Source organism: Lithobates pipiens, unplaced genomic scaffold, assembly GCF_037356315.1.
Source record: "Lithobates pipiens isolate NorthernLeopardFrog02 unplaced genomic scaffold, aLitPip1_a1.2 Scaffold_1, whole genome shotgun sequence".
In the NCBI taxonomy this organism is placed as follows: Eukaryota; Metazoa; Chordata; class Amphibia; order Anura; family Ranidae; genus Lithobates; species Lithobates pipiens.
In genome coordinates, this window is record NW_027507685.1 from 234,348,138 (window position 1) to 234,372,759 (window position 24,622).

The 24,622-nt window shown below is 47.7% G+C and overlaps 1 protein-coding gene across 1 annotated transcript in view; it reads left to right on the top strand.

Annotated features, from left to right (window-relative positions):
• Positions 1-24,622, top strand: part of LOC143984946 (uncharacterized) — a 79,074-nt gene that overhangs the window by 7,641 nt on the left and 46,811 nt on the right. The window contains exons 3-4 of the mRNA XM_077484680.1: positions 15,648-16,066; positions 22,618-22,752. Of these exons, the coding sequence (XP_077340806.1) occupies positions 15,648-15,964 (317 nt within the window). The 3' untranslated portion in view covers positions 15,965-16,066; positions 22,618-22,752. The remainder of the gene's footprint in view (positions 1-15,647; positions 16,067-22,617; positions 22,753-24,622) is intronic.

Genomic DNA, 24,622 nt, shown 5'->3' on the forward strand with positions numbered 1-24,622 from the left:
GAATGGCCCAGTCAAAGCCCAGACCTAAATCCACTTGAGAATCTGTAAAAGACTTGAAAATTACTGTTCACGGACGTTCAACATCCAATCTGACAGAGCTTGAGCTATTTTGAAAAGAAGAATGGGCAAAAATATCACTCTCTAGATGTGCAAAGCTGGTAGAGACACCCCCAAAAAGACTTGCAGCTGTAATTGCAGCGAAAGGAGGTTTTACAAAGTATTGACTCAGGGGGGCTGAATACAAATGCACCCCACACTTTTCACATATTTATTTGTAAAAAAATGTTCAAAACCATTTATCATTTTCCTTCCACTTCCCAATCATGTGCCACTTTGTGTTGGTCGATCACATAAAATCCCAATAAAATACATTTATGTTTTTGGTTGTAACATAACAAAATGTGGAAAATGTCAAGGGGTGTGAATACTTTTTCAAGGCACTGTGTAATGTATTTTTTATATCTACACACAAATGTTTTGCCTTTCATTTCTATTTTCAAGTGAATGAGTTGTTTTACAAGGAGATCATTTACAATCACTTTAAGCCCTGTCTTTTCTACATCAGAAAACCTTAATAATACATTTTGATTGAAAACAATTTATACTTAAATAAAAAAATAAAAAAACATGGAATGAGTAAACACACGAGTATATTACTGCACTCAAATGTAACATTTTATTTTTGTTTTACTGCTCTGTACTCAACGCTGTATTGCTGATCTTTACTGTGTGCATTGTCCCATAGACCACAATGTATCTCAGTAAAAACATATATTTTTTTTTTTTACTCCCGTGTGCAACCAGCCTTAAAGTATTAAAATGTATGCATTTGGGCTCCACTGACATTTGTTTAAAGAGTTGTCAAGGGTTAACTGAAAAAAAATTGTTTTAGGAATTTTTCTCAAAGGAAATGGCGGTTATCTCAATGTGCTCTGACTATTCCTATTCAATACTATGAGAGGGTGAGACCGATAACACCAAATTTAACACACCTGCTCCCCATTCACACCTGAGACCTTGTAACATTAACGAGTCACAAGACATCGGGGATAGAAAATGGCTAATTGGGCCCAAATTGGACATTTTTACTTAGGGGTGTACTCACTTTTGTTGCCAGCGGTTTAGACATTAATGGCTGTGTGCTGAGTTATTTTGAGGGGACCCTAAATTTACACTGTTATATCAGCTGTACACTCGCTACTTTACACTGTAGCAAAGTGTGATTTTTTTCAAGTTTGTCACATGAAAAGTTATAATAAAATATTTACAAAAATGTGAGGGGTGTACTCACTTTTGTGAGATACTGTATGTATGGTGGGTGGTCTGCAATTGGTTAAAGTGGAGCACAGCTTTTAAAAATCTACAAGGATCCAAAACATCTCTTTGTATAATCAAAACAAATAAGCCGGTGGCACACCATAAAATCCAATGCAAGGGAAGCTTTATTATTCCAGAAAAACAACAAAAATCCCATCCTCAAACCTCCTGTGGCCTGCACCACCTTAAACTGGCCTAGTCCATCTAAAGCCGCGTACACACGGGCGGACTGTATGGCCAACTTAGTCCGTCAGACAATCCAACGGACAGTCCGTCCTACTTTCGAATGAACGGACTTGACCACACACGGATGCAAAACTGTCCGTCGAAAGTTTGCGCGATGACGTGTACAGCACGTACAACGGGACTAGAAATAGGAAGTCCAATACACAGCAATGCAACCTTTCGCCGTGTAAATCCTTGCTGAGCATGCGCCATACTTAGGCCGTCGAACTAGCCTACTCACGAGCGGATTGTCCGCTGAAACCAAAGTACGACGGACAATATTACGGAAATTCCGAAATACTTAGTCCGCCAGACTGCACGCTGAAAAAGTCAGCTGAAGCCCACACACGAGCGGACTGTCTGCTGAAATGTGTTTCGACGGACTAAGTTGGCCAGACAGTCCGCCCGTGTGTACGCGGCTTAACACTCGCCTTCCCAGGATTGACAGTGCAGCTGTCCAAATGTGCCCCCCTGTTCTCCTTCATCCAGAGTAGGGGTGCTCTAATACAGGAAGTGTGTTACTGGCCAGATCACTAGGTTAAAACAAAGGGAGGAAAGCCTATCCAAAAATGATTGCAGCTACAACATCTAATGATTGGTAAGCTGCAATATATTACATTTTTTGTTTTGGGGTTTAATACAGTTTAAGTGAGCCAATACCCAGTTCATGAACACTAAAGTATATTAGATATTCTGAAAAAGCAGAACTTTAAGGGATAAGTTCACCTTTCTGAACATCCATATTTAGGGTATAACATGTTCAATATCTGCCCCCTCTTTCCCCCCAATCCACCCCCTCCTTGTGACAGCAAGCAGGGGATCTCCCTGCGGGGGAGGGGGTGATCTTCGTGGTCTTTGAATTTCTTTCTTTTTATCTTTCTGACAGCGAGCGCCACTTTTTCGTCGTATCAGTTTCATGCTGTGGAGGAAGCATAAAGCGAACACAACGTTTTATTTTTTTATGTAGAAGTGGCTTCGTCTTGGTTGATTATCATCTTCATGCCCTGGAGGAAGTGTAAAGCCAAAATGACATTTTGGTTTCTCTATGTAGAAGTCACACTCTGGTGGAGTGGCCATGTCTAGGTCGCACTCTGATGGAGTGGCCCCGTGTGGGGCGCACTCTGGTGGAGTGGCCTCGTCTGGGGCGCACTCTGGTGGAGTGGCATTGTCTGGGGCGCCCTCTGGTGCAGTTGCCTCGTCTGGGGCGCACTCTGGTGTAGTGTCCTCGCCTGGGGCGCACTCTGGTGTAGTGTCCTCGCCTGGGGCGCACTCTGGTGTAGTGGCCTCGCTTGGGGCGCACTCTGGTGGAGTGGCTTCGCCTGGGGCACACTCTGGTGGAGTGGCCTCACCTGGGGCACACTCTGGTGAAGAAAAAGTCTATCGGCCTCCAACCTCCCCTAACAGCCGATCCAACACACGCCTGCAGAAAAAGAAAAGTCTTCCAGGGCACACTCTGGTGTAGTGGCCTCGTCTGGGGCGCACTCTGGTGTAGTGGCCTCGTCTGGGGCGCACTCTGGTGTACTGGCCTCGTCTGGGGCGCACTCTGGTGTACTGGCCTCGCCTGGGGCGCACTCTGGTGGAGTGGCCTCGCCTGGGGCACACTCTGGTGGAGTGGCCTCACCTGGGGCGCACTCTGGTGAAGAAAAAGTCTATCGGCCTCCAACCTCCCCTAACAGCCGATCCAACACACGCCTGCAGAAAAAGAAAAGTCTTCCAGGGCGCACTCTGGTGTAGTGGCCTCGTCTGGGGCGCACTCTGGTGGAGTGGCCTCGCCTGGGGCGCACTCTGGTGGAGTGGCCTCGCCTGGGGCGCACTCTGGTGGAGTGGCCTCGCCTGGGGCGCACTCTGGTGGAGTGGCCTCGCCTGGGGCGCACTCTGGTGAAGTGGCCTCGCCTGGGGCGCACTCTGGTGGAGTGGCTTCGCCTGGAGCGCACTCTGGCGGAGTGGCCTCGCCTGGGGCACATTCCTGTGGAGCGGCCTCGCCTGGGACACACTCTCATGAAGAAAAAGTCTACCGGCCTCCAACCTCCCCTTAGCCGATCCAACACATGCCTGGTTTCTCTAAGTCTGGGGCGCACTCTGGTGGAGTGGCCTCATCTGCGGCGCATTCTGGTGGAGTGGCCTCGTCTGGGGCACACTCTGGTGAAGTGGCCTCACCTGGGGCACACTCTGGTGGAGCGGCCTCGTCTGGGGCGCACTCTGGTGGAGCGGCCTCGCTTGGGGCACACTCTGGTGGAGCGGCCTCGCCTGGGGCACACTCTGGTGGAGCGGCCTCGCCTGGGGCACACTCTGGTGGAGCGGCCTCGCCTGGGGCACACTCTGGTGGAGCGGCCTCGCCTGGGGCACACTCTCGTGAAGAAAAGGTCTATCGGCCTCCAACCTCCCCTTAGCCGATCCAACACACGCCTGTAGAAAATAATAAGTCTTCTTGTGTCCAACCTCCCCTCAAAGCTGGTCCAACACATGACTGCAGGAAAGAAAAAATGTATTGGCTTCCATCCTCCTCTCACAGCTACTCCAACTCGTACTGTCTTTTATTTATTTTTCTCTTTTTGTTGTTTTGGTTCTTTTTCTTTGGTTCATAATCATCGAGGGTAGTCCTGCAGGGAGGGAGGGGGGGGGGTGATAGCTTTCGTGGTCTTTCCATTTTTTTCTGTATGTCTTTCTGGCTTTTTCGTGGCTCTGGGGGAAGCAAAAAGTGAACATGACCTTTTACTTTTTTTATGTAGAAGTGCTTTCGCCTTGGTCTATTATCATCTTCATGACCTGGAGGAAGCGTAAAGCGAACATGACGTTTTGGGTTCTCTATGTCTGGGGCGCACTCTGGTGGAGCGGCCTCGTCTGCGGCGCATTCTGGTGGAGCGGCCCCGTCTGGGGCACACTCTGGTGGAGCGGCCTCGTCTGGGGCACACTCTGGTGGAGCGGCCTCGCTTGGGGCGCACTCTGGTGGAGCGGCCTCGCTTGGGGCGCACTCTGGTGGAGCGGCCTCGCCTGGGGCGCACTCTGGTGGAGCGGCCTCGCCTGGGGCACACTCTGGTGGAGCGGCCTCGCCTGGGGCACACTCTGGTGGAGCGGCCTCGCCTGGGGCACACTCTGGTGGAGCGGCCTCGCCTGGGGCACACTCTGGTGGAGCGGCCTCGCCTGGGGCACACTCTGGTGGAGCGGCCTCGCCTGGGGCACACTCTGGTGGAGCGGCCTCGCCTGAGGCACACTCTCGTGAAGAAAAAGTCTACCGGCCTCCAACCTCCCCTTAGCCGATCCAACACACGCCTGTAGAAAATAATAAGTCTTCTTGTCTCCAACCTCCCCTCAAAGCTGGTCCAACACATGACTGCAGGAAAGAAAAAAATGTACTGGCTTCCGTCCTCCCTTCACAGCTACTCCAACTCGTACTGTCTTTTATTTTTTTTTCTATTTTTGTTGTTTTGGTTCTTTTTCTTTGGTTCATAAACATCAAGGGTAGTCCTGCAGGGAGGGGGGGGTGAGGGCTTTCGCGGTCTTAGGTTTTTTTTCTGTATGTCTTTCTGGCTTTTTCGTGGCTCTGGGGGAAGCAAAAAGTGAACATGACGTTTTACTTTTTTTATGTAGAAGTGCTTTCGCCTTGGTCTATTATCATCTTCATGACCTGGAGGAAGCGTAAAGCGAACATGACGTTTTGGTTTCTCTATGTCTGGGGCGCAATCTGGTGGAGCGGCCTCGTCTGGGGCGCGCTCTGGTGGAGCGGCCTCGTCTGGGGCGCGCTTTGGTGGAGCGGCCTCGTCTGGGGAGCGCTCTGGTGGAGCGGCCTCGTCTGGGGCGCGCTCTGGTGGAGCGGCCTCGTCGGGGGCGCGCTCTGGTGGAGCGGCCTCGTCTGGGGCGCGCTCTGGTGGAGCGGCCTCGTCTGGGGCGCGCTCTGGTGGAGCGGCCTCGTCTGGGGCGCGCTCTGGTGGTGCGGCCTCGTCTGGGGCGCGCTCTGGTGGAGAGGCCTCGTCTGGGGCGCGCTCTGGTGGAGCGGCCTCGTCTGGGGCGCGCTCTGGTGGAGCGGCCTCGTCTGGGGCGCGCTCTGGTGGAGCGGCCTCGTCTGGGGCGCGCTCTGGTGGAGCGGCCTCGTCTGTGGCGCGCTCTGGTGGAGCGGCCTCGTCTGGGGCGCGCTCTGGTGGAGCGGCCTCGTCTGGGGCGCGCTCTGGTGGAGCGGCCTCGTCTGGGGCGCGCTCTGGTGGAGCGGCCTCGCTTGGGGCGCGCTCTGGTGGAGCGGCCTCGCTTGGGGCGCGCTCTGGTGGAGCGGCCTCGCTTGGGGCGCGCTCTGGTGGAGCGGCCTCGCTTGGGGCGCGCTCTGGTGGAGCGGCCTCGTCTGGGGCGCGCTCTGGTGGAGCGGCCTCGCTTGGGGCGCGCTCTGGTGGAGCGGCCTCGTCTGGGGCGCGCTCTGGTGGAGTGGCCTCGCTTGGGGCGCGCTCTGGTGGAGCGGCCTCGCTTGGGGCGCGCTCTGGTGGAGCGGCCTCGCTTGGGGCGCGCTCTGGTGGAGCGGCCTCGCTTGGGGCGCGCACTGGTGGAGCGGCCTCGCTTGGGGCGCGCTCTGGTGGAGCGGCCTCGTCTGGGGCGCGCTCTGGTGGAGCGGCCTCGCTTGGGGCGCGCTCTGGTGGAGCGGCCTCGCTTGGGGCGCGCTCTGGTGGAGCGGCCTCGCTTGGGGCACGCTCTGGTGGAGCGGCCTCGTCTGGGGCGCGCTCTGGTGGAGCGGCCTCGTCTGGGGCGCGCTCTGGTGGAGCGGCCTCGTCTGGGGCGCGCTCTGGTGGAGCGGCCTCGTCTGGGGCGCGCTCTGGTGGAGCGGCCTCGCTTGGGGCGCGCTCTGGTGGAGCGGCCTCGTCTGGGGCGCGCTCTGGTGGAGCGGCCTCGCTTGGGGCGCGCTCTGGTGGAGCGGCCTCGCTTGGGGCGCGCTCTGGTGGAGCGGCATCGCCTGCGGCGCGCTCTGGTGGAGCGGCCTCGCTTGGGGCGCGCTCTGGTGGAGCGGCCTCGCTTGGGGCGCGCTCTGGTGGAGCGGCCTCGCTTGGGGCGCGCTCTGGTGGAGCGGCCTCGTCTGGGGCGCTCTCTGGTGGAGCGGCCTCGTCTGGGGCGCGCTCTGGTCGAGCGGCCTCGCTTGGGGCGCGCTCTGGTGGAGCGGCCTCGCTTGGGGCGCGCTCTGGTGGAGCGGCCTCGCTTGGGGCGCGCTCTGGTGGAGCAGCCTCGTCTGGGGCGCGCTCTGGTGGAGCGGCCTCGTCTGGGGCGCGCTCTGGTGGAGCGGCCTCGCTTGGGGCGCGCTCTGGTGGAGCGGCCTCATCTGGGGCGCGCTCTGGTGGAGCGGCCTCGTCTGGGGCGCGCTCTGGTGGAGCGGCCTCGCTTGGAGCGCGCTCTGGTGGAGCGGCCTCGCTTGGGGCGCGCTCTGGTGGAGCGGCCTCGCTTGGGGCGCGCTCTGGTGGAGCGGCCTCGCTTGGGGCGCACTCTGGTGGAGTCTGAATGTAATAGACGACAGGCATGCTGTGTGAGCCTTGTCTGCAGTTAATACCGCATACATCTTCAATAAAAAAAAAGAAGAATTAGATTTAGCACCTTCACCTACATTTCATATATTTTTTTAACTTCAAATTATAGAGAGAACAGTTCAAAAATCTTGTGCCAGGGACAATGAATAAACTTGACATGACAGGGACACAAGGATCACTATTGTTGGCCTTCCTATAAAGATGCTGGTTGCCTGCCACTCATCCCGACCCACTAGCTGGCAATAATCGCATGAAACATCTGATGTAATCAGCCTGCACATGTTTAGAATCTCGGCTGGTCCCTGCTGAACTGGCCAAAATTCTAACTGTGTATCGCCGGCTTTAGGAGCACAGACACTTAGGTGAAAGGGATAGTGCATAATAAAACGCTCATGGATAATTAATTAGCACTGTTTTATTTGCATTCGTTTTGTCTGTCTGTCTGGCCGTGAATATAAGGGTGATGACGCCCATATAGCATGAACGGAGCGTTTTTGCAGCATCTGTAACTTTCAGGTGCTACATGCAGGCAGTCCATTGAAAATGATTAGAACGTACAGCTGCACAGTCGCAGCCACTTCCTCCATGTAAAAGAGATCTGGGTCCATATCGGATGGTGATTGGGAGGCGGCATTGCCCACACTGCCCATCGTCTCTTTATCTTCCACACAGAAAGTAAACCAACTATTCATTTCACACAGGAGTTATAATACCTCTAAGATATTTGTTTAAATGGCAGCGTAAAGATACCCCTCTTTGTCGTAGATGTAATATTGGGCTGGCTAATTTAATACATATGTTATGGAGATGTCCTGAACTCCATCACTATTGGCAAAGGGTTATTTCTGCTGTTATCTCTGTCTTTAACCAATTACGGACCGCCGGCCGTCGTTATACGCCCGTACTTTGAAGAGGAATATCGTTGTTATGGCAGAGCTAGCTACCATAACCCCGCTATTTTTTTTCTTTAGCGGGCGGTCAGATAAAAGTGGTCTCTGCGGCGGATTTGCCATGAGATCCCTTTTATTGGCTGCGGGAGAGGACCCCCCCTCCTGCCATGCTCCGATGCCCTCCGCCGCTTACCGGAGCCGCCGGCAGCTTCTGCTACCGTGTGTGGTATGGAGCTGAGTGAGGGGAAGATGGCCCCCACCCGTCTCCATACCACTGGAGGGCAGAAGTGACATCAAAACGTCTCTTCCCCCCCATAGCTCTTAAAGAAACTTTTTTTATTTATTTAGTTTTTTTCAAACAACTTTTTTTTATTTTTTATTGCATTTTGTGTAAATATGAGATGTGAGCCCGGATCTCATATTTAAGAGGCCCTGTCATGCTTTTTTTTTTTTTCTATTACAGGGGATGTTTACATTCCTTGTAATAGGAATAAAAGTGACACAATTTTTTTTTAATTTTTTTAGAGCACAGTGGGAAAATTAAGAATAAAAGCTAAAATAAATATATAAAAAAAAACGCGCCCATCCAGCCGAGCTCGCGTGCAGAAGCGACCGCATACGTGAGCAGCGCCCGCATATGAAACCGGTGTTCACACACATGGGAGGTATCGCCGCGATCGTTAGAGCGAGAGCAATAATTCTTTGGCGAAACTCTCGCTTTAACCCTTTGATCACCCCCTAGTAGTTAACCCCATTCCCTGCCAGTGACATTTATACAGTGATAAGTAGGGGTGCAACGGATCGTCACTGATCCGTGATCCGAACGGGCCACCCCGCTCGGATCGGCACATGCTGCGATCCACAGAGCGCTCCGCGGTCTCGGCCTTAGGAAAGGCCGCGGCTTCAGCCTAGCTCCGAAGCGGCAGCCATCTTTCTACACCCATGCTGTTTACATTGTGTTTGCTCCGACGTCATGACGCCGGTTCCTCTCTTCCCTCTCTGTATTAATCTGTACAGTGGAGGGGAGAGATCCTGAGATGGAAGCAGCCATCCCTGACAATACTCTGCAATATCCCAATACTCTGCGATTCCCTGCCAATACTCTAGCAATACTCTGGAATACCCCAATACTCCAGCAATACTCTGCGATACCCCAATACTCCAGCAATACTCTGCGATACCCTGGCAATACTCTAGCAATACTCTGCGATACCCTGCCTATACTCTAGCAATACTCTGCGATACCCTGCCAACACTCTAGTAATACTCTGCGATACCCTGCCAACACTCTAGTAATACTCTGCGATACCCTGCCTGCCAATACACAGCGATACCCTGCGGTACCCAGCCATACTCAGCTGTACTCAGCCGTACTCAGCCATACTCTGTTGTGCCCAGCCATACTGAGCCATACCCAGCCATACTCAGCTATGCTCAGCCGTACCCAGCCGTACTCAGCCATGCTCAGCCGTACCCAGCCATACTCAGCCGTACCCAGCCGTACCCAGCCATACTCAGCCGTACTCCACTATGCTCAGCTATGCTCAGCCGTACCCAGCCATACTCAGCCAATATTACAGCGGGGGAGATTGTGGATATTACAGTGGTGACTATATGGTGGTGGAATTTTCACAGGTTTTTGCAAATTAAATTATTATTTGCTGATCCGAAAAATGATCCGATCCGTGACTCTGATCCGAGGAACGATCCGATCCGTGAGTTTTTTGATCCGTTGCACCCCTAGTAATCAGTACATTTTATAGCACGAATTGCTGTATAAATGTCACTGGTCCCAAAAATGGTGTCAAAAGTGTCTGATCTGTCCGCTGCAATATCGTGGCAGAAAATGACGTCAACCACTTGACAACTGGGCACTTAAACACCCCTCGTACCCAGACCAATTTTCAGCTTTTGGTGCTCTCACACTTTGAATGACAGTCATGTAACATTGTACCCAAATGAATTTTTTGCCCTTTTTTCCCTACAAATAGAGCTTTCTTTTGGTGGTATTTAATCACCTCTGGGTTTTTTAATTTTTGCGCTATAAATGAAGAAAAAAGACCGAAATTTTGAAAAAAATACGCATTTTTCTTTGTTTCTGTAATAAAATTTTGCAAATGATATTTTTTTCCATGATTTTTGGCCACAATTTATACTGCTACATATCTTTGGTAAAAATAACCCAAATTAGTGGATATTATTTGGTCTTTGTGAAAGTTAGAGAGTCTACAAGCTATGGTGCAAATCATACAAAATTAATCAGATCTCATGTACTGGTCACATTTCTTGTGACCCGAACAAGCCAGGAAAGTACAAATACCCCCTAAGTGACCACTTTTTTGAAAGTAGACATTCCAAGGTATTTAGTAAGAGGCATGGGGAGCTTTTTGGTGTTGTCATTTTTTTCCCACAATTCTTTGACACTGCACTGATGACAGATGCCACTGATACGTGGCACTGTTGACACATGACACTGATGACAGATGGCACTAATATGTGGCACTGATGACAGTGATATGGCACTGATGAAAGATGCCACTATGTGGCACTGATGACATGTGGCACTGATCACAGATGGCACTTATACGTGGCACTGGGGACAGATGGCACTGACAGGTGGCACTGGGGCAAATGAAACTGGGGACAGATGGCACTGACAGGTGGCACTGGGGACAGAGGGCACTGACAGGTGGCACACTGGGGACAGATGGCACACTGGGGACAATACTTACGGCCGCTGCAGCTGCTAGTAAACATGCTATGTAAGCCATGCCATGTATGCCATGCTATGTAAACATATGAGATCATCTCTCATTGGGCACGCCGATCGCTCTGTAAACGGCTGCTGTGATTGGCCGTTTACAGCGATCTGTGACTGGCTGTGTCCGGGGGACACGGCCAGCACAGAACTTCCCCGATGTGCGTTCGCGGGAGCGCGCATTGCGGAAGTAAACAGGAAGATGTCCAGGGACGGCCTCTCGGCAATTGGCGTCCACGCTTCAGCTGTCTTTCGGCTATAGAGCGGACGCCTAGTGGTTAAATTTAGGGCAGCCAGGCTTTTGTTGTCTGCTTTGTTTCCATGGTTACCAACACGTCTTATACACAGTGATGGGCAGTGGGGGAGGGCACAGACACACCATGTACTGATTTATAATAGAGGAATATGATGGGCAGTTTTCATGCTATTCAGCATTCCCACCCATTTTCTCCAGGAAATGCATTTTCTAGTTTGCACTTAAAACTGCCATTTTGTCATTTTGTAACTTTTGGAAATGTCAGTAAACACGTGTCTGTGCCAGTACATTTTGGGTGTTGTGTCAGTAAATCTCAATCTGGTAGGTTGGCAGCACTGCTCTGCCCCATGAGTGTAGGTGACTTCTCCAGTGTACTTTTTGTATCTATCACTATCAATATTACTCACCAGTCTCTGTGTCGGTCTCCTGGTGATGTCCTTTGGTTTTGCAGCCGAATCCGAAACATCCAACAAGGGCTCTGAGACAGCGGCGTACAAACGTCCGGGTCCTCTTCATTGTGATTGGAGTATCTGCAGGCTGGTCACCGATACCTCCTACAATAGCTGACCTTCCTTCGCTGGGTTTCTCTTTGGTGTTTTTCAGAGAAAGAAGCTGATTACATTTAAATCGGTTCATTATTAAGAATAAAGAAACACGCTTTAAATGTACTATAGAAATCGCAAAGAAATTGAATTGAATTAAATCAAATCCAATCAAATTGCAAGAAAAATCTCAGGAGAGATCAGAGGCACGTCCTCAACGCTCAGTCTCCTATGAGATTCTGCTGTCTGACGTCCGTGCGTCTGCATATATAGTGGCCCAGTCGATGACATCATCGGCAGAGTTTTTTTTTTTTTTTTTTTTGAAAAAATAACTGACAATTTTTCTTAAAGGGGCCACGTCCTTATTTGTCAACTTTGTGAATTGCAAAATAACTGACAACTTCGTCTGAGACTGCTGTTGCTATGGAAACCCAACCGACAACCTATTACACTGCTCGTGCTGCTCTGAGCATGTGCGAGATCTGGAGGTGCATTCTGGGTAACCAGCATGCATGGAATACAGGAAGAGATACAGTCTGGCTTCAGATGCCCACACATGAGATGGCTGCGGCCTGCTGGGACTTACAAAAGTAAGAAATCAATGGTGCAAAAATACAAAACAGACCTTCGTTTGCAGCATTCCTTTACTAGAATACATCAAGCATGAGGATTATAGGGGGATTTTTATCTAAAAGTAAAATTTTGCTCAGAACTCGGCTTTTCAGTATAACTAAAGGAAATCCCGTTTATTGTTAGTGTTGGATGGAGTGGAGAGGGGTTAGATCCCCTGTCAGGTTTTTATTGCTGTCTGCACCCCTTTAGGGAGATTCAGTCTCTCTATTTACCAACAAAAGTGAAAGAAAATGCCAGGTGTTGGGTTGTCACGGAACAGGAATTAGAGGGGAAATCTTCCAATGTGGACACTAGTTCTGGTGACACCCAGGGGTGATGTCACTTTGGGAGGATTTCTCTCACTTCTTTTTTTGTCTATGGGAAAGGAAGTGAAGGGAAATCCCCCCCAATGGGGACACAGATGGCAAATAAAACCTGACAGGGGTTATAGTCCCCCTCACCTCTATTGTAAATGGGAAAAAAAAAGTTGGTCTTTATTCCTATTTTATCTTTTATCTGGTATGCGGGGGATGGTGGGGACTTGGTATAATCAAGAGTGAAACACATTACACATGGGGGGCTATGGGGGGGAGGGGTGAGCGCTCAGCTAGTCATTTGAACCCTTTCAGTGTTGGTGATTTTTGCTGATTCCTGCTCTCCCAGCATTCCATAGTTTGCCATCAAGGTGTATGTCAGAGGTGTGACCGGGACCTTTCTTAATTTCACAAACACCCAACAAGCATAGCGCCCCACAATTGATTTCAGTGTGTTTTCCTGTGCCCCACAAGTATCTGATGGCGCGTTTCACTTTGATTTATATCCCACGCATTTTGCCCACATTTCTTGTTTTGGGGTCTCACGTTTTGGGGGGGCATTTACAATAAATGGCACTACAAGCGCAAGGCTCGTATTTTTGCATGTTCCAGGATTGCGTGGAAACGTCCATTTCTGTGCGCATTACCGGAACACGCAGCTGTGACCGGAGACTGATATGGTGGAAAGTTGTCACCGCGGCATGCCGTGTTCCGCCATATTTCCATTTTCTATCGGTGACCACCATACAAAAACTTTTTTTTCAGTAGCGGGCAGACGTGTAAAGTGCGCATGTTTTCTTTGGATGGAAATGTTGGAGTAAAGTTCTTTGTCTCCTATACTCCTGACCAGGGGCATTACTAGGTCTGCAAAAGATCTGGGGCTAGAGCCCATAGCAGCGTAGTCAAGAAAGTGTGTGAGGAGGAGAACCCGGTAACATCTCGTTACCGCTAAGGGTGCAACAGATCAAAAAACTCACGGATTGGATCATTCCTCGGATCAGAGTCATGGATCGGATCATTTTTCGGATCAGCAAATAACTGAATTTGCAAAAACCTGTGAAAATTCCACCACCATATAGTCCCATACTGTAATATCCACAATCTCCCCACTGTAATATCCACGTCATCTCCCCCATTGTAATATTGGCTGAGCATGATGGCTGGGTACGGCTGGCTATCACTGAGTATGGCTGGGTATTACCGAGTATTGCAGGGTATTGCAGAGTATTGGCAGCTTATTGCTGGGTATTGCATTGCAGGTTATTGCAGAGTATTGGCAGAGTATTTCATTGGCAGGGTATTGCATTGCAGAGTACCGTTGGCAGAGTATTGGCAGAGTATTGCATTGCAGAGTATTGGCAGGGTATTGCATTGCAGAGTATTGGCAGGGTATTGCATTGCAGAGTATTGGCAGGGTATTGCATTGCAGAGTATTGGCAGGGTATTGAGGGATGGCTGTGACTGCGCTTGTCACAGAGCAGCCCACATCGCTGCTTCCATATGATCTCTCCCCTCCACTGTACAGATCTGTACACAGAGGGGAGAGAGGAACCGGCGTCATCACACTGGTTTGTTTACAAGTGATCGCTCCGTCATTGGACGGAGCGATCACATTGTAAATCCCAACAGGTGCACCAAGATGGCTGCCACTTCGTAACTAGGCTGAAGCAGCGGCCTTTCCTAAGGCCGAGACCGTGGAGCGCTCCGTGGATCGCGGCTTGTACCGATCCGAACGTGGTGACGATCCGTTGCACCCCTAGTTACCGCGGTTTGTTTACATTCTGTGACCGGCTGTGATTGGACACAGCCGGACACGTGGTAAAGAGCCAATTTCATTGGCTCTTTACTGCAATCGTGTTTGGGCTGTGTCAGGGTGACAAGCGGCATCCCTGATCGCCGCTCTGCACGCGCCCTAGGCACCGTGAATGTGCACAGTACATGTGACCGGCTGTGATTGGACGCGGCCGGTCATATATATTTATATTGTTTATGTTTAAAATATTTTTTTTTTATTTTTCTCCTTGTCAAACTTTTTTATTGATCATACAAAAATGTTTTTTTTTTTTTCAATAAACAAAAAAAAATGTCAATTTTAAGACCATTGGGCAGAAGTGACGTTTGGTGTCACTTCTGTCATCCAACGGGAAGGGCATCCTGTTGGATCACATCACAGGTCCCAGAAGAATGCCCGGCCACTAGCAGAGTACAGCACAACTCGCGCATGCGTAGTGCGTGCCTGGCCGAGCAGCCGCCAGCTGTCACGGTGGGGTGCCCACAGTTCCTATAATGGTGCCATGGAGAGGAACGAGGCTCCATGCGGCCGCATCGCTGGACCGTTCAAAGTCAGCAGCGTTCTGCTTTTTGTAGCTGCTGACTTTTAATAAACTAAAAAAAGTGGAACTCTGCTTTAAAGTTTAAAGACAGATAAGTTTCTGGTCGGACAGGGAATGCCGATCGGCGGGGTCTCCTGTCAAAGTGGGGTGAGCACTGGTAATCAACACATTGATTATCAGCGCAGCCCCATCAGAGGTGCCCACCACAATGTCAATTGGTGCCCATCAGTAACGCCTGTTAGTACCTTCTCATCAATGCCATCCATTAGTGCCCATCAGTGCAGCATATCAGTGTAGCCTATCAGTGCCCATTAATTATACATATCGGTGCCTCCTCATAAGTGCCCTCGGTGAAGGAGAAACTAAGAAAAATTCCCCCTCCCCAAATTTCTGTCTTTTTTTATTTTTTAGTTTGTTTAGCAAAAAAAAAAACACAGAAGTGATTAAATACAACCAAAAGAAAGCTCTATCTGTGGGAAGAAAATGAGAAAAATGTTTTGGGTACATCGTTGCATGACCGCGCAATTGTCATTTAAAGTACGACAAAGCTGAAAGCTGAAAATTGGCCTGGGCAGGAAGAGGGGAAAGTACCCAGTACTGAAGTGGTTAATTATATGCCAGTCAACCCAAAATTATTTGTTGGGTGGATGCAGGTAGATTATTCACTCATTGGAACTTTGTGTCTCTTGAGGGACTCGAGTGGTGAAATCTCCCAGTTGAGGTCATTGAGCCAGCATTCCCACGGACTCTCTCGTTCCTCCAGTCATGTACATTTATTAGAAAGTCTGGTGGTGAAGTGAGGCCCTCACACAGTGGTCATGCTTTAGAACCCAGATGAAACAAAGTTTTTGCTCTTCCTATGAGGTTCTCTCTTCTATCCTCACCGTTTCTTTTTTTTGTCCCTTTAGGTGAGATGGGTCGCATCTGGAAGAAAGGAGAGCGAGTGTCCTGTGCCACATTGCTGGCCTTGGTGCTGGTAAATCTGCTGTGTACAACATTGGCTCAGAATCACCACGGGCACAGCCACGGAGATGTTCACCATGGCCACAGTCATGAAGGTCATCATGGGCACAGCTACGGACGTGCCCACTGCCACGAGCATGGACATGCGCACGGCCACAAGGACCATCACGGGCACGATCACCACGGTCATGGTCACGATGATCTTGATGCATTCAGAACCTGCTGGCAGTTTGGAGATGCACTACCCCAGGAGGCCGCTTAACAGCCTGCTAAAAGTGAGGCCAACGTAGACTCTCCACCATCCCCACCTTCTCCACCACAGTGGTTAAAAGAGAAGCTGGATCCTGTGACACTCTGGACCTATGTAAGTGTGACCCCCCCCCCCCTTTTTTTTATGAGCATAACTCAAGGGGGGGTAATAGGAAAATATATATAGATATATATTTATTTATGAAGGGGTTACTATGTATCCTAGGGAGTGTTCTATCTGAAGGGGGGATAGGACTGTGCAGTGAACTGACAGACGGTTTACACACACAGCTCCTGGTACTCCATGTGCCCCGGGCAATCGCAAGAGCCCAGTGGCGATTGAGACCGCTGGGCACTTTCATCACCATGGGGGGGCATGCGCCTCCGGCTTCGCAAGCGCTCCCTAGTGGCTGTTTATGCTACCGACGTAGCATAACGGCGATTTGCGCAGCCGAACCATGCTGTCGTAGTACAACTTTGGCAGACGGTTGGCATGCGGGTTAAAAAAAAGACAACTAGTTATTTTCCTTTTTGACCCATCCCAACTCCATTTTCATATTCAGGGGTAACCGACAACTAGGGTCCATTCACACGGGTATATGCGTATTTTTCCACATGAGTGCAGGTTCACATTGGCAGGAAATCCTGCAACACGTATCTAAAGTACTTGCATTTAGATATGTACAGTTCTAATTCCATTCCATTTAATGGATACACATTTATGCATGTATGCATTTACACAAAAAATCAGCGGATCTGTGCGTCCCTGGACTCAGAGGTGGCCTACTTTTTTCTTTTTTTTTTTTCACAGCACATATTTTTGTAGATAGGCTCAGCTGTGTGTAGTATGGGCTCCTTGATTACTATAGTGCTGCATTTAGATTCACACAAAACGCAGTGAATGAGCCCTAAGGCCGCGTACACACGGGCGGATTGTCTGCCCAACTAAGTTCGTCAGACAATCCGACAGACAGTCCGTCCAACTTGTGAATGAACGGACTTGACCACACACGATGAACAGACAGTCCGCCGAAAGCTTGCGCGATGACGTGTACAGCACGTACGACGGGACTAGAAATTCGACGTCCAATACACTGCAATGCAACCTTCGCCGTGTAAATCCTTTCTGAGCATGCGCCATACTTAGTCCGTCGAACTAACCTACTCACGAGCGGATTGTCCGCTGAAACCAAGTTTGGACGGACAAAATTACGGAAATTCCGAAAGACTAAGTCCGTCAGACTGTCCGCTGAAAAAGTCAGCTGAAGCCCACACACAAGCGGATTGTCCGCTGAAACACGGTTCAGCGGACTAAGTTGGACGGACAATCCTCTCGTGTGTACGCGGCCTCAGGCTACCGGTCTTGGTTTCAGCTCCAGATTGACGTATCTGCCAGCCTTGCCGGGACCAAGAGTAATCCTTGAGGTGTGATCCTCTTCACTGAGGAACCCTGAGCAGTAACAGGTGTGGGCATTCCCCAGAGACTAATGTCCATGTATAATACTGCACACAATCTGAAAAAATGAAATAAGAAAATAAACGACAATTGGGCTTTAAAAGGCATAGTCCGCCTTTTTAAAAAATGTAATACATTTTTGTGTTTAAAGCCTGCAGAGCATTGTAACCGGGATCATTGTATTGCAGGGGTAATACACAGGCTCCTCCAATGTTGTGCATACGGCTTTTCTGGTAAAGCTCTCTTCATTCACATCGATGTGAAAGGAGGAATCTGTTATGCTCTTCCTTTTATTTTTTTTGTTTTTTTTCGTTTCACGAAAAAAAGAACATTACATGTATGCCCAACATAAGGAGTGTGGCAGAAACTCCTAATGCTGGGCATAGGGCTCCATTCACACCTGAGTGTAGCATTTTCAGCAGAAAGTCACGCTATTTTGCTGTGTTTTTGCCGTGATTTTTTGTAGGTCAAAAGGACACCAATGTAAAAAGCAGAAAAACTCCCATATCTGCCTTTAAAAGAAAAAAAAGTTCCAGAACTTGTTTAAGTTTCAGGCATTTTGGAGTGGAGATGTGAACCTTCTCCATAGAGAATTCAGGCTTCAAGCTACAAAACGCTCAGGTGTGACTGGGGCCTAAACGTCATTTTTATTTTTTTTGAGGCCTTAAAATGCCGGGACAGTTGAAACACCCCCTATTGCCACATAAACTGAAAACGAAAAAATTGCGTGACAAAAAAATGAGATCTACAAAATACTCACCAGGCCTATTTTCAAATAAGATATAAAAAGTAAACCACGCTATTCAGAAAAAATAATATTTTTTTTTCAAAAATGTATATAGGTTCCCTACAAGCAGCAACTCCAATCGTAATACTCCGATATAATAAACGAAATAAGTGAAAAAGGTAAGCTGCGCTAAAAAACAAAAACAAAAAAAAAAAACTAACCTCAACTCAAAAAACTTAAATCACACGCATATTGAAAAATCTATAATCCCAAAAGGAAACTAGTGACAAAAAAGATGCAAAGATAGCTTAAAAATATTACTTAAAAATATTAAATAAATATAATTATATCAGTGAATAATATCTTAAATGTATAGGTGAGAATTAAAAATCACCAGTGCCAATAATATAATTAGCATAAATTATATGTCCCTTGTGCATAAAAATTGCATAAATTGTTAATAAAGCACAAAACACCAACTGATTATAATGAATGTACAAAAGACTTAAAAAAATGAATAGAAATAAAGTCAATAAAAGTCCCAGAGAAAACAATCAAAAGATGGTGATGATTCGTCCAAAGTGAAGATATGGAGTGGGCACCCTCAATATTCTGTGTTAAAAGAAATCCAAGAAATCACCTCCACCAGTGAAAGGGGGCCGCTTACCAGAATTTAAGATCTCAGTATCAGTGAGATCAACAAGGCAAAAGCACAGGGGTTCTGGATGAGCCGTCACATGAGCCACAGTAAACTTTATCCTTGATGTAAGCCTCCAGACTCGGAACGAAGGTGTCATATATCATATAAAGAAGCAGAAAGGCACTCGCATAGCGTAAAACCTCTTACTTTAATAAATAATAAAATAAATAATATTGCACTCACATGTATAAAGAAGGAAACAATCGTGTAAATAGAAAACGAGCCGGCCGGCTCTCGTATGCCGCCCGCACTTTCGGGTTAGGCGTAGAACACGGTGACGTCAGCACGCCCTATTTTCAAATACCTTGCAGTGTCTACTTTTCAAAAAGGGGTCATTTTGGTCTGTAGTAGCCTGGTAGTGGAGGGCCTCGGAAACTGTTCTATCAGGTTCAGGTCAGTGAAGGCCAGTCAAGTTCCTCCACCCCAAACTCTCTCATCCATGTCTTTATGGACCTTGCTTTGTTCTTTGGTGGGCAGTCATGTTGGGAAGGGACCATCACTAAACTGTTCCCACAAAGTTGGGAGCCTGAAATTGTCCAAAATGTCTTGGTATTCTGATGCCTTCAGAATTCCCTTCGCTGGAACTGAGTGGCCAAGCCCAACCCCTGAAAAACAACCCCACACCATAATCCCCCCTCCACCAAATGATTTGGGCCAATGCACAAAGCAAGGTCCACAAAGACACGGATGAGCGAGTTTTGGGCCTGCACAGATTCCTGACCTCAACCCATTAGAACACTTTTGGGATTAAATAGAGCGGAGGCTGGGAGCCAGGTCTTCTCATCCAACATAAGTGCCTGACCTCACAAATGCTCTTCTGGAAGAATGGTCAAACCTTCCCATAGACACACTCCTAAACCTTGTGGACGGCCTTCCCAGAAGAGTTGACGCTGTTATAGCTGTAAAGGGAGGGTCAACTCAATACTGAACCCTACGGACTAAGACTGGGATGCCATTAAAGTTCATGAGTGTGTAAAGACACGTGTCCCAATACTTTTGGTAATATAGTGTATACACTTGGCCTGTGTGAGAAATATCTCAGTAACGTGACATCTTTGTATGTGATTAAAATAACTTGTCATTTTTAAAAATGTATGGCATAAAAAACATCTTCATGGACTCAACATGCCTCTCTCAGCAAATCCCTTGGGATATCTACTTACCAGAAAGGGGTCATTTGGGGGGTATTTGTACTGTCCTGGACTTTTAGCGCCTCAAATGTTATCATTCAAAAAGTCTGAGCTGCTAAAAAGCTGCAGAAATTCGGTGTATAAATAACAATTTAATAATTGAAGATAATTTTGGCCTAGGCCCGAAATGAGGAAGCAACGGGAGGAAAAAAAAAATAAGTTAAAAAAGTAAATATAAAATACTAGCGATCGACCGATTAACTTTTTTGGTGCTGATACGATACCGATATTTCGACCACCTCTCCTGCCGATAGCCGATATTTTGTACATTAAAAAAAATATATATTTTTAAGTCCCCTTGCTCTGTTGAGCCACTTTGGTTATTACTATAAAGCCGACCGTGCGCTCTAAAGAACGGTCCCGGGGGGTGATGCATGCAGCTGCGGGCATCAAACCCGCTACAACCCCTTGAAGCAATATTGCAAATATCAGTCCGTATTTTTACCGATACTTCTAAAGTGAATATCAGCCGCCAATAATCAGTCAATCCCTATAAAATACCTTACTATATCTATTTACTAAGACTAGCAGAATAAAGCTCCATACACACTATCAGATTTTCTGCTGATTTTTTTTTTCCCCTTCAGATTTAATAAAACCATATAATATGAGGTCAAACCTTAGAAGTTTCAATGTGTATGCAATCAGGCAGGCCCTTCTACTACATGGTTTTGGTAAATCTGAAGACAACAATCAGCAGAAAATCTGATAGTGTGTATGGAGCTTTAGGACGAGCTGGGCGATTTTGAAAAAAAAAAACTTGATTCACGATTCTAATCGAGGGTTTTTTTATTATTATTTTTTTATGGACACCGTTGCCGGTCCTGAGGAGTCTTTAGGCAAGTCCGCGGCGTCCAGCCTCGCGGACTAGGCCGAAGCCGCGGCCTCGCCTAAAAACTCCTGCCCGCAGCACATCAGGACCGGCACGGTGGTGAAAAAAAAAAATCTAAATTAGTTTTGCTTAAATTTTTAATTGATTTGACCTCTCAACTCGATTCAAGATTTAAATAGTTTTTTTTTCCCCCAGCCCTAGCTTTAGGTTTAAAAATTGGTTAAAGCTGATCTTTACTCTGAGCGGACCAGAGCTTTTAATATTAGGAAAAACAAAAGAAGTCCCATACTGTGCAGCGGAAGGGAGGAGGGTTGGATGGGAGTAAACTTGTCATGGAGGGTGAAGATCCTCTTTAATGTTGATTGTGAGAGTCCCCACCACCTTTCCTGGCCGGCCGGGTAGCGTGCTCGGATAAGGGTCTGGTATGGATCTGGGGGGGGACCCCCACGCCGTTCTTTCGGCGTAGAGGGTTCCCCTTAAAATCCATAGCAGACTTAAGGGCCTGGTATGCTCCCGGAGGGGGAACTCACGCCAATTTTTTAAAATAAATTTGGTGTGGAGTTCCCTCTTGAGAGCTGATAATTCTGTGAGAGTCGCCTCCGCATAGACGGAGATCCGACTTGGAGGCGACCTCCATTGAAATCAATGGGTACCAGTCGCCTACAAGTCAGATTGAAGTAGTACAGGAACCTTTTCTGAAGTCGGAGCGACTTCAGTAGTGTGCATTAAGACGGCTCTCATTCACTTACATTGATTTTTACATGTGGCGGGACTAGGGGCGACCTGAAGTCGGATCTGAGTTGCCCCTGTGTGAACCGGCTCTCAATGTTGATTGTGAGAGTGTTACTAAACCCAGGACTCTGCATTCACTATATCTGGTCTGTCACAGAACATGCAAATGCAGTTATTTTAAATATTTTAAATATAAAATATTAATATTATAAAATATAATATTTTAAATATAAACTGCTAAATGCCTTTTCTCTTCTGCAGTATATAGCAGTCTTGTAACTTCTATAAGTGTCTGGTTAAAGCTGGTAGGAGGAGTTTTCATTCTCCTCTGACTGTCCTATGAGGATGTGGGACCCCTGACCCTCTGTCTGGACAGTGCTGATTGGCCCTGTGCTGATCACACTCGCCCAAGAAAAAAAAAACTCTAGCAAGATGCACCAAACTGATCATGTGCAGAGTGCCCCCATAGCTCTGTCTTATCAGGAGATGGATTTGGAACAGTGGAAGAAGGGGAGGATCAGAGAAGACAGGACCAAACAGCCTTTTTTACACAATGCAGAGGATTAACCCCTTAGGTTCCACAGTGAGTATAGTAAGTGAGCTTCACTGCAATAAACAGTCTGATTTTACTTGGGGGTTTTGTAACACTTTATTTCTGCTTTAATTGTCACAAGAAATATGGTTTGTCAGTTGCAGTCGAAATAAATGTAAGAATGAAATATGACCTGTACTAAAATACATATGACCACCTGAAAACACTAGTTGCCTGACTGTCATGTTGGTCCTTTTGGCTTCAGTACTTTGAGTCGCTGACCCAGGAGAAATATGGAAATCAGGAGATTTGACTTCACTTGCTGCATGCTTGTTGGTCAGGGATCAGCAGCACAGCCAGGCTACAAGCTCGGTTCAGAAGGAGGTCAGCAATGGTGGGTTACAGATTTACCCCAAAGAAGAAAAAAAACACAAAACCTAGCTGTGATGTATTTTCTCAGTATTGACTCTCCATGTTTCTGTGTGCTCTTCTGACAGACCACAGCCACACCCATATGATGTCCGTCGGCCTCTGGGTGCTGGCAGGAATCATCGCCTTCCTGGTCGTAGAGAAGTTTGTGCGCCACCTTAAAGGAGAGGATGGACATGGCCATAGCCACGGTCACACCCACGGTAAGTCAGCATCAAAGCTTCTAGATCACGGCAGCCTTGAGGAACTACAAGTGTCAGCAAGCCCTCCCTGCTTTTGTTGCCAGTAACACATTGAAAGTGATTGTAAAGGTTCAAGTTTTATTTTTTAAAATAATAAACACGTCATACTTACCTTACGCCCCAATCCTCCTCTTCTCGGGGGCCCCTGCTGGCACCTCTGGCCCCCTAGTATGTGTATGTATGGAAGATAAAGAAGATGAGGGCAGATGTACATAGCCCGTTCCTGAGTATTTCCAAGGCTCTCCGTTGCGCCCCCCCCCTCCTTCCTGGCCACATGCTGTATTACATGAAATAGAAGTCCATGCAGAATGATTTATCTTAGTTTCCATTGACTTCTATGGGGAAACTCGCTTTGATATGAGAGTGCTTTGGATTACAAGCATTCTCCTGGGATTATGCTTGTGATCCAAGGTTCCACTGTACAATCTTTTATAATGCAGAAGTCCCTGTTCACACCTGAGAGGTTTTTTTCCGGGCTTGTAAAACGCTCAGCTCTGAAGCTCCAAAACGCCCGACAATTAAAATCGTAATCAATTCAATAATTGTCCCCTGTTCACATCTGAGCGTTCTGTCGTCTGAAGCAAAATGCCTGTTGCTCAAAGTTCAGGAGCTTTCTTTTTTGGCATATTACAAGCATTTTTAGCCTCATAGACTTCAATAGAAACTCCTCACTTGGGCAGAAAAACGCTCAAAAAAGCAGCTCCCCGCCCCTGATCTCCTCTCCCTCTCCTCTCCCTACTGCTTTCTATTAGCTAAACAAAATGCCTGAAGCTGTAAAATGCTTGTACTGTAGTACGCTTCTAAAACGCTTTAAAAATAAGTTTGTAAAAAGTTGAAAAGCCAGTAAATCTATATGCTCAGGTGTGAATGGAGCCTAAATTGTCATTGCTGTAGAAATCGCTGTAATAAATGATTTGGGTATCATTTTCAAATCCCCATTTTTTTCAGAGAGGACAGTGCCACCTGCAGGCAGTGTATAGAAAAACTTCCCGAGTGCACACAGCAGCAAGCTTCAAAATTCCCTAATCATTGAAACGTCGTGATGCAAGTTTTTTTTTTTTTCTTCATAAAAATGTAAAGCGGTATTAAACCCAAAACCCAAAATGTAATATATTGCAGCTTACCAAACCTTAGATGTGGTGGCTGAATGTGAGTTATTTTTTTTTTTCTTGGCTTCTCTCCTTTTTATCACACCTGGTGATCTGGCCAGTAACACACTTCCTTTCTTGAAGTGTCCGCATTCTGGATGAAGTAGTAAAGCAGACACCTTTTTAGGGCTGCAACTAAACCCCCCTCCCGATATTTATTCAGCGAGTACTACATATTTACATTAGGTGGGGTTCCCATTTAGTCCAAATTTTTTGCTTATCAGTTCACATATGTGCAGAGCAGCCGAAGTGTGTTTTTAAAAAGGATCCGGTGCCATTTTCAGTCTGGTTCAGGTGTGATTTGAAGTGTCCTACACCTAAAAAATTTGCACCTGAATTTGTGGACAACAACGAATCGGACTCCTTTTGAAATATCGCCTTGGAAAGGGCACCATACATATGTGAACTTATGGAGGACACGTCGGACACTTTTGACACATTTTTGGGACCATTCACATTTACACAGAGATCGGGGCTATAAAATTGCACTGATTACTGTGTAAATGCGACTGGCAGGGAAGGGGTTAACACCAGGGGGCGCTGCAGGGGTTAATATGTTCCCTATGGGAGTGATTCTAACTGGGGGGGACTCACAAGGGGAGGAGACCGATCGGTGTTCCTCTGTACTGGGAACACACCATTGGTCTTCTCTCCTCTCACAGCCTGTGGATCTGTGTGTTTAC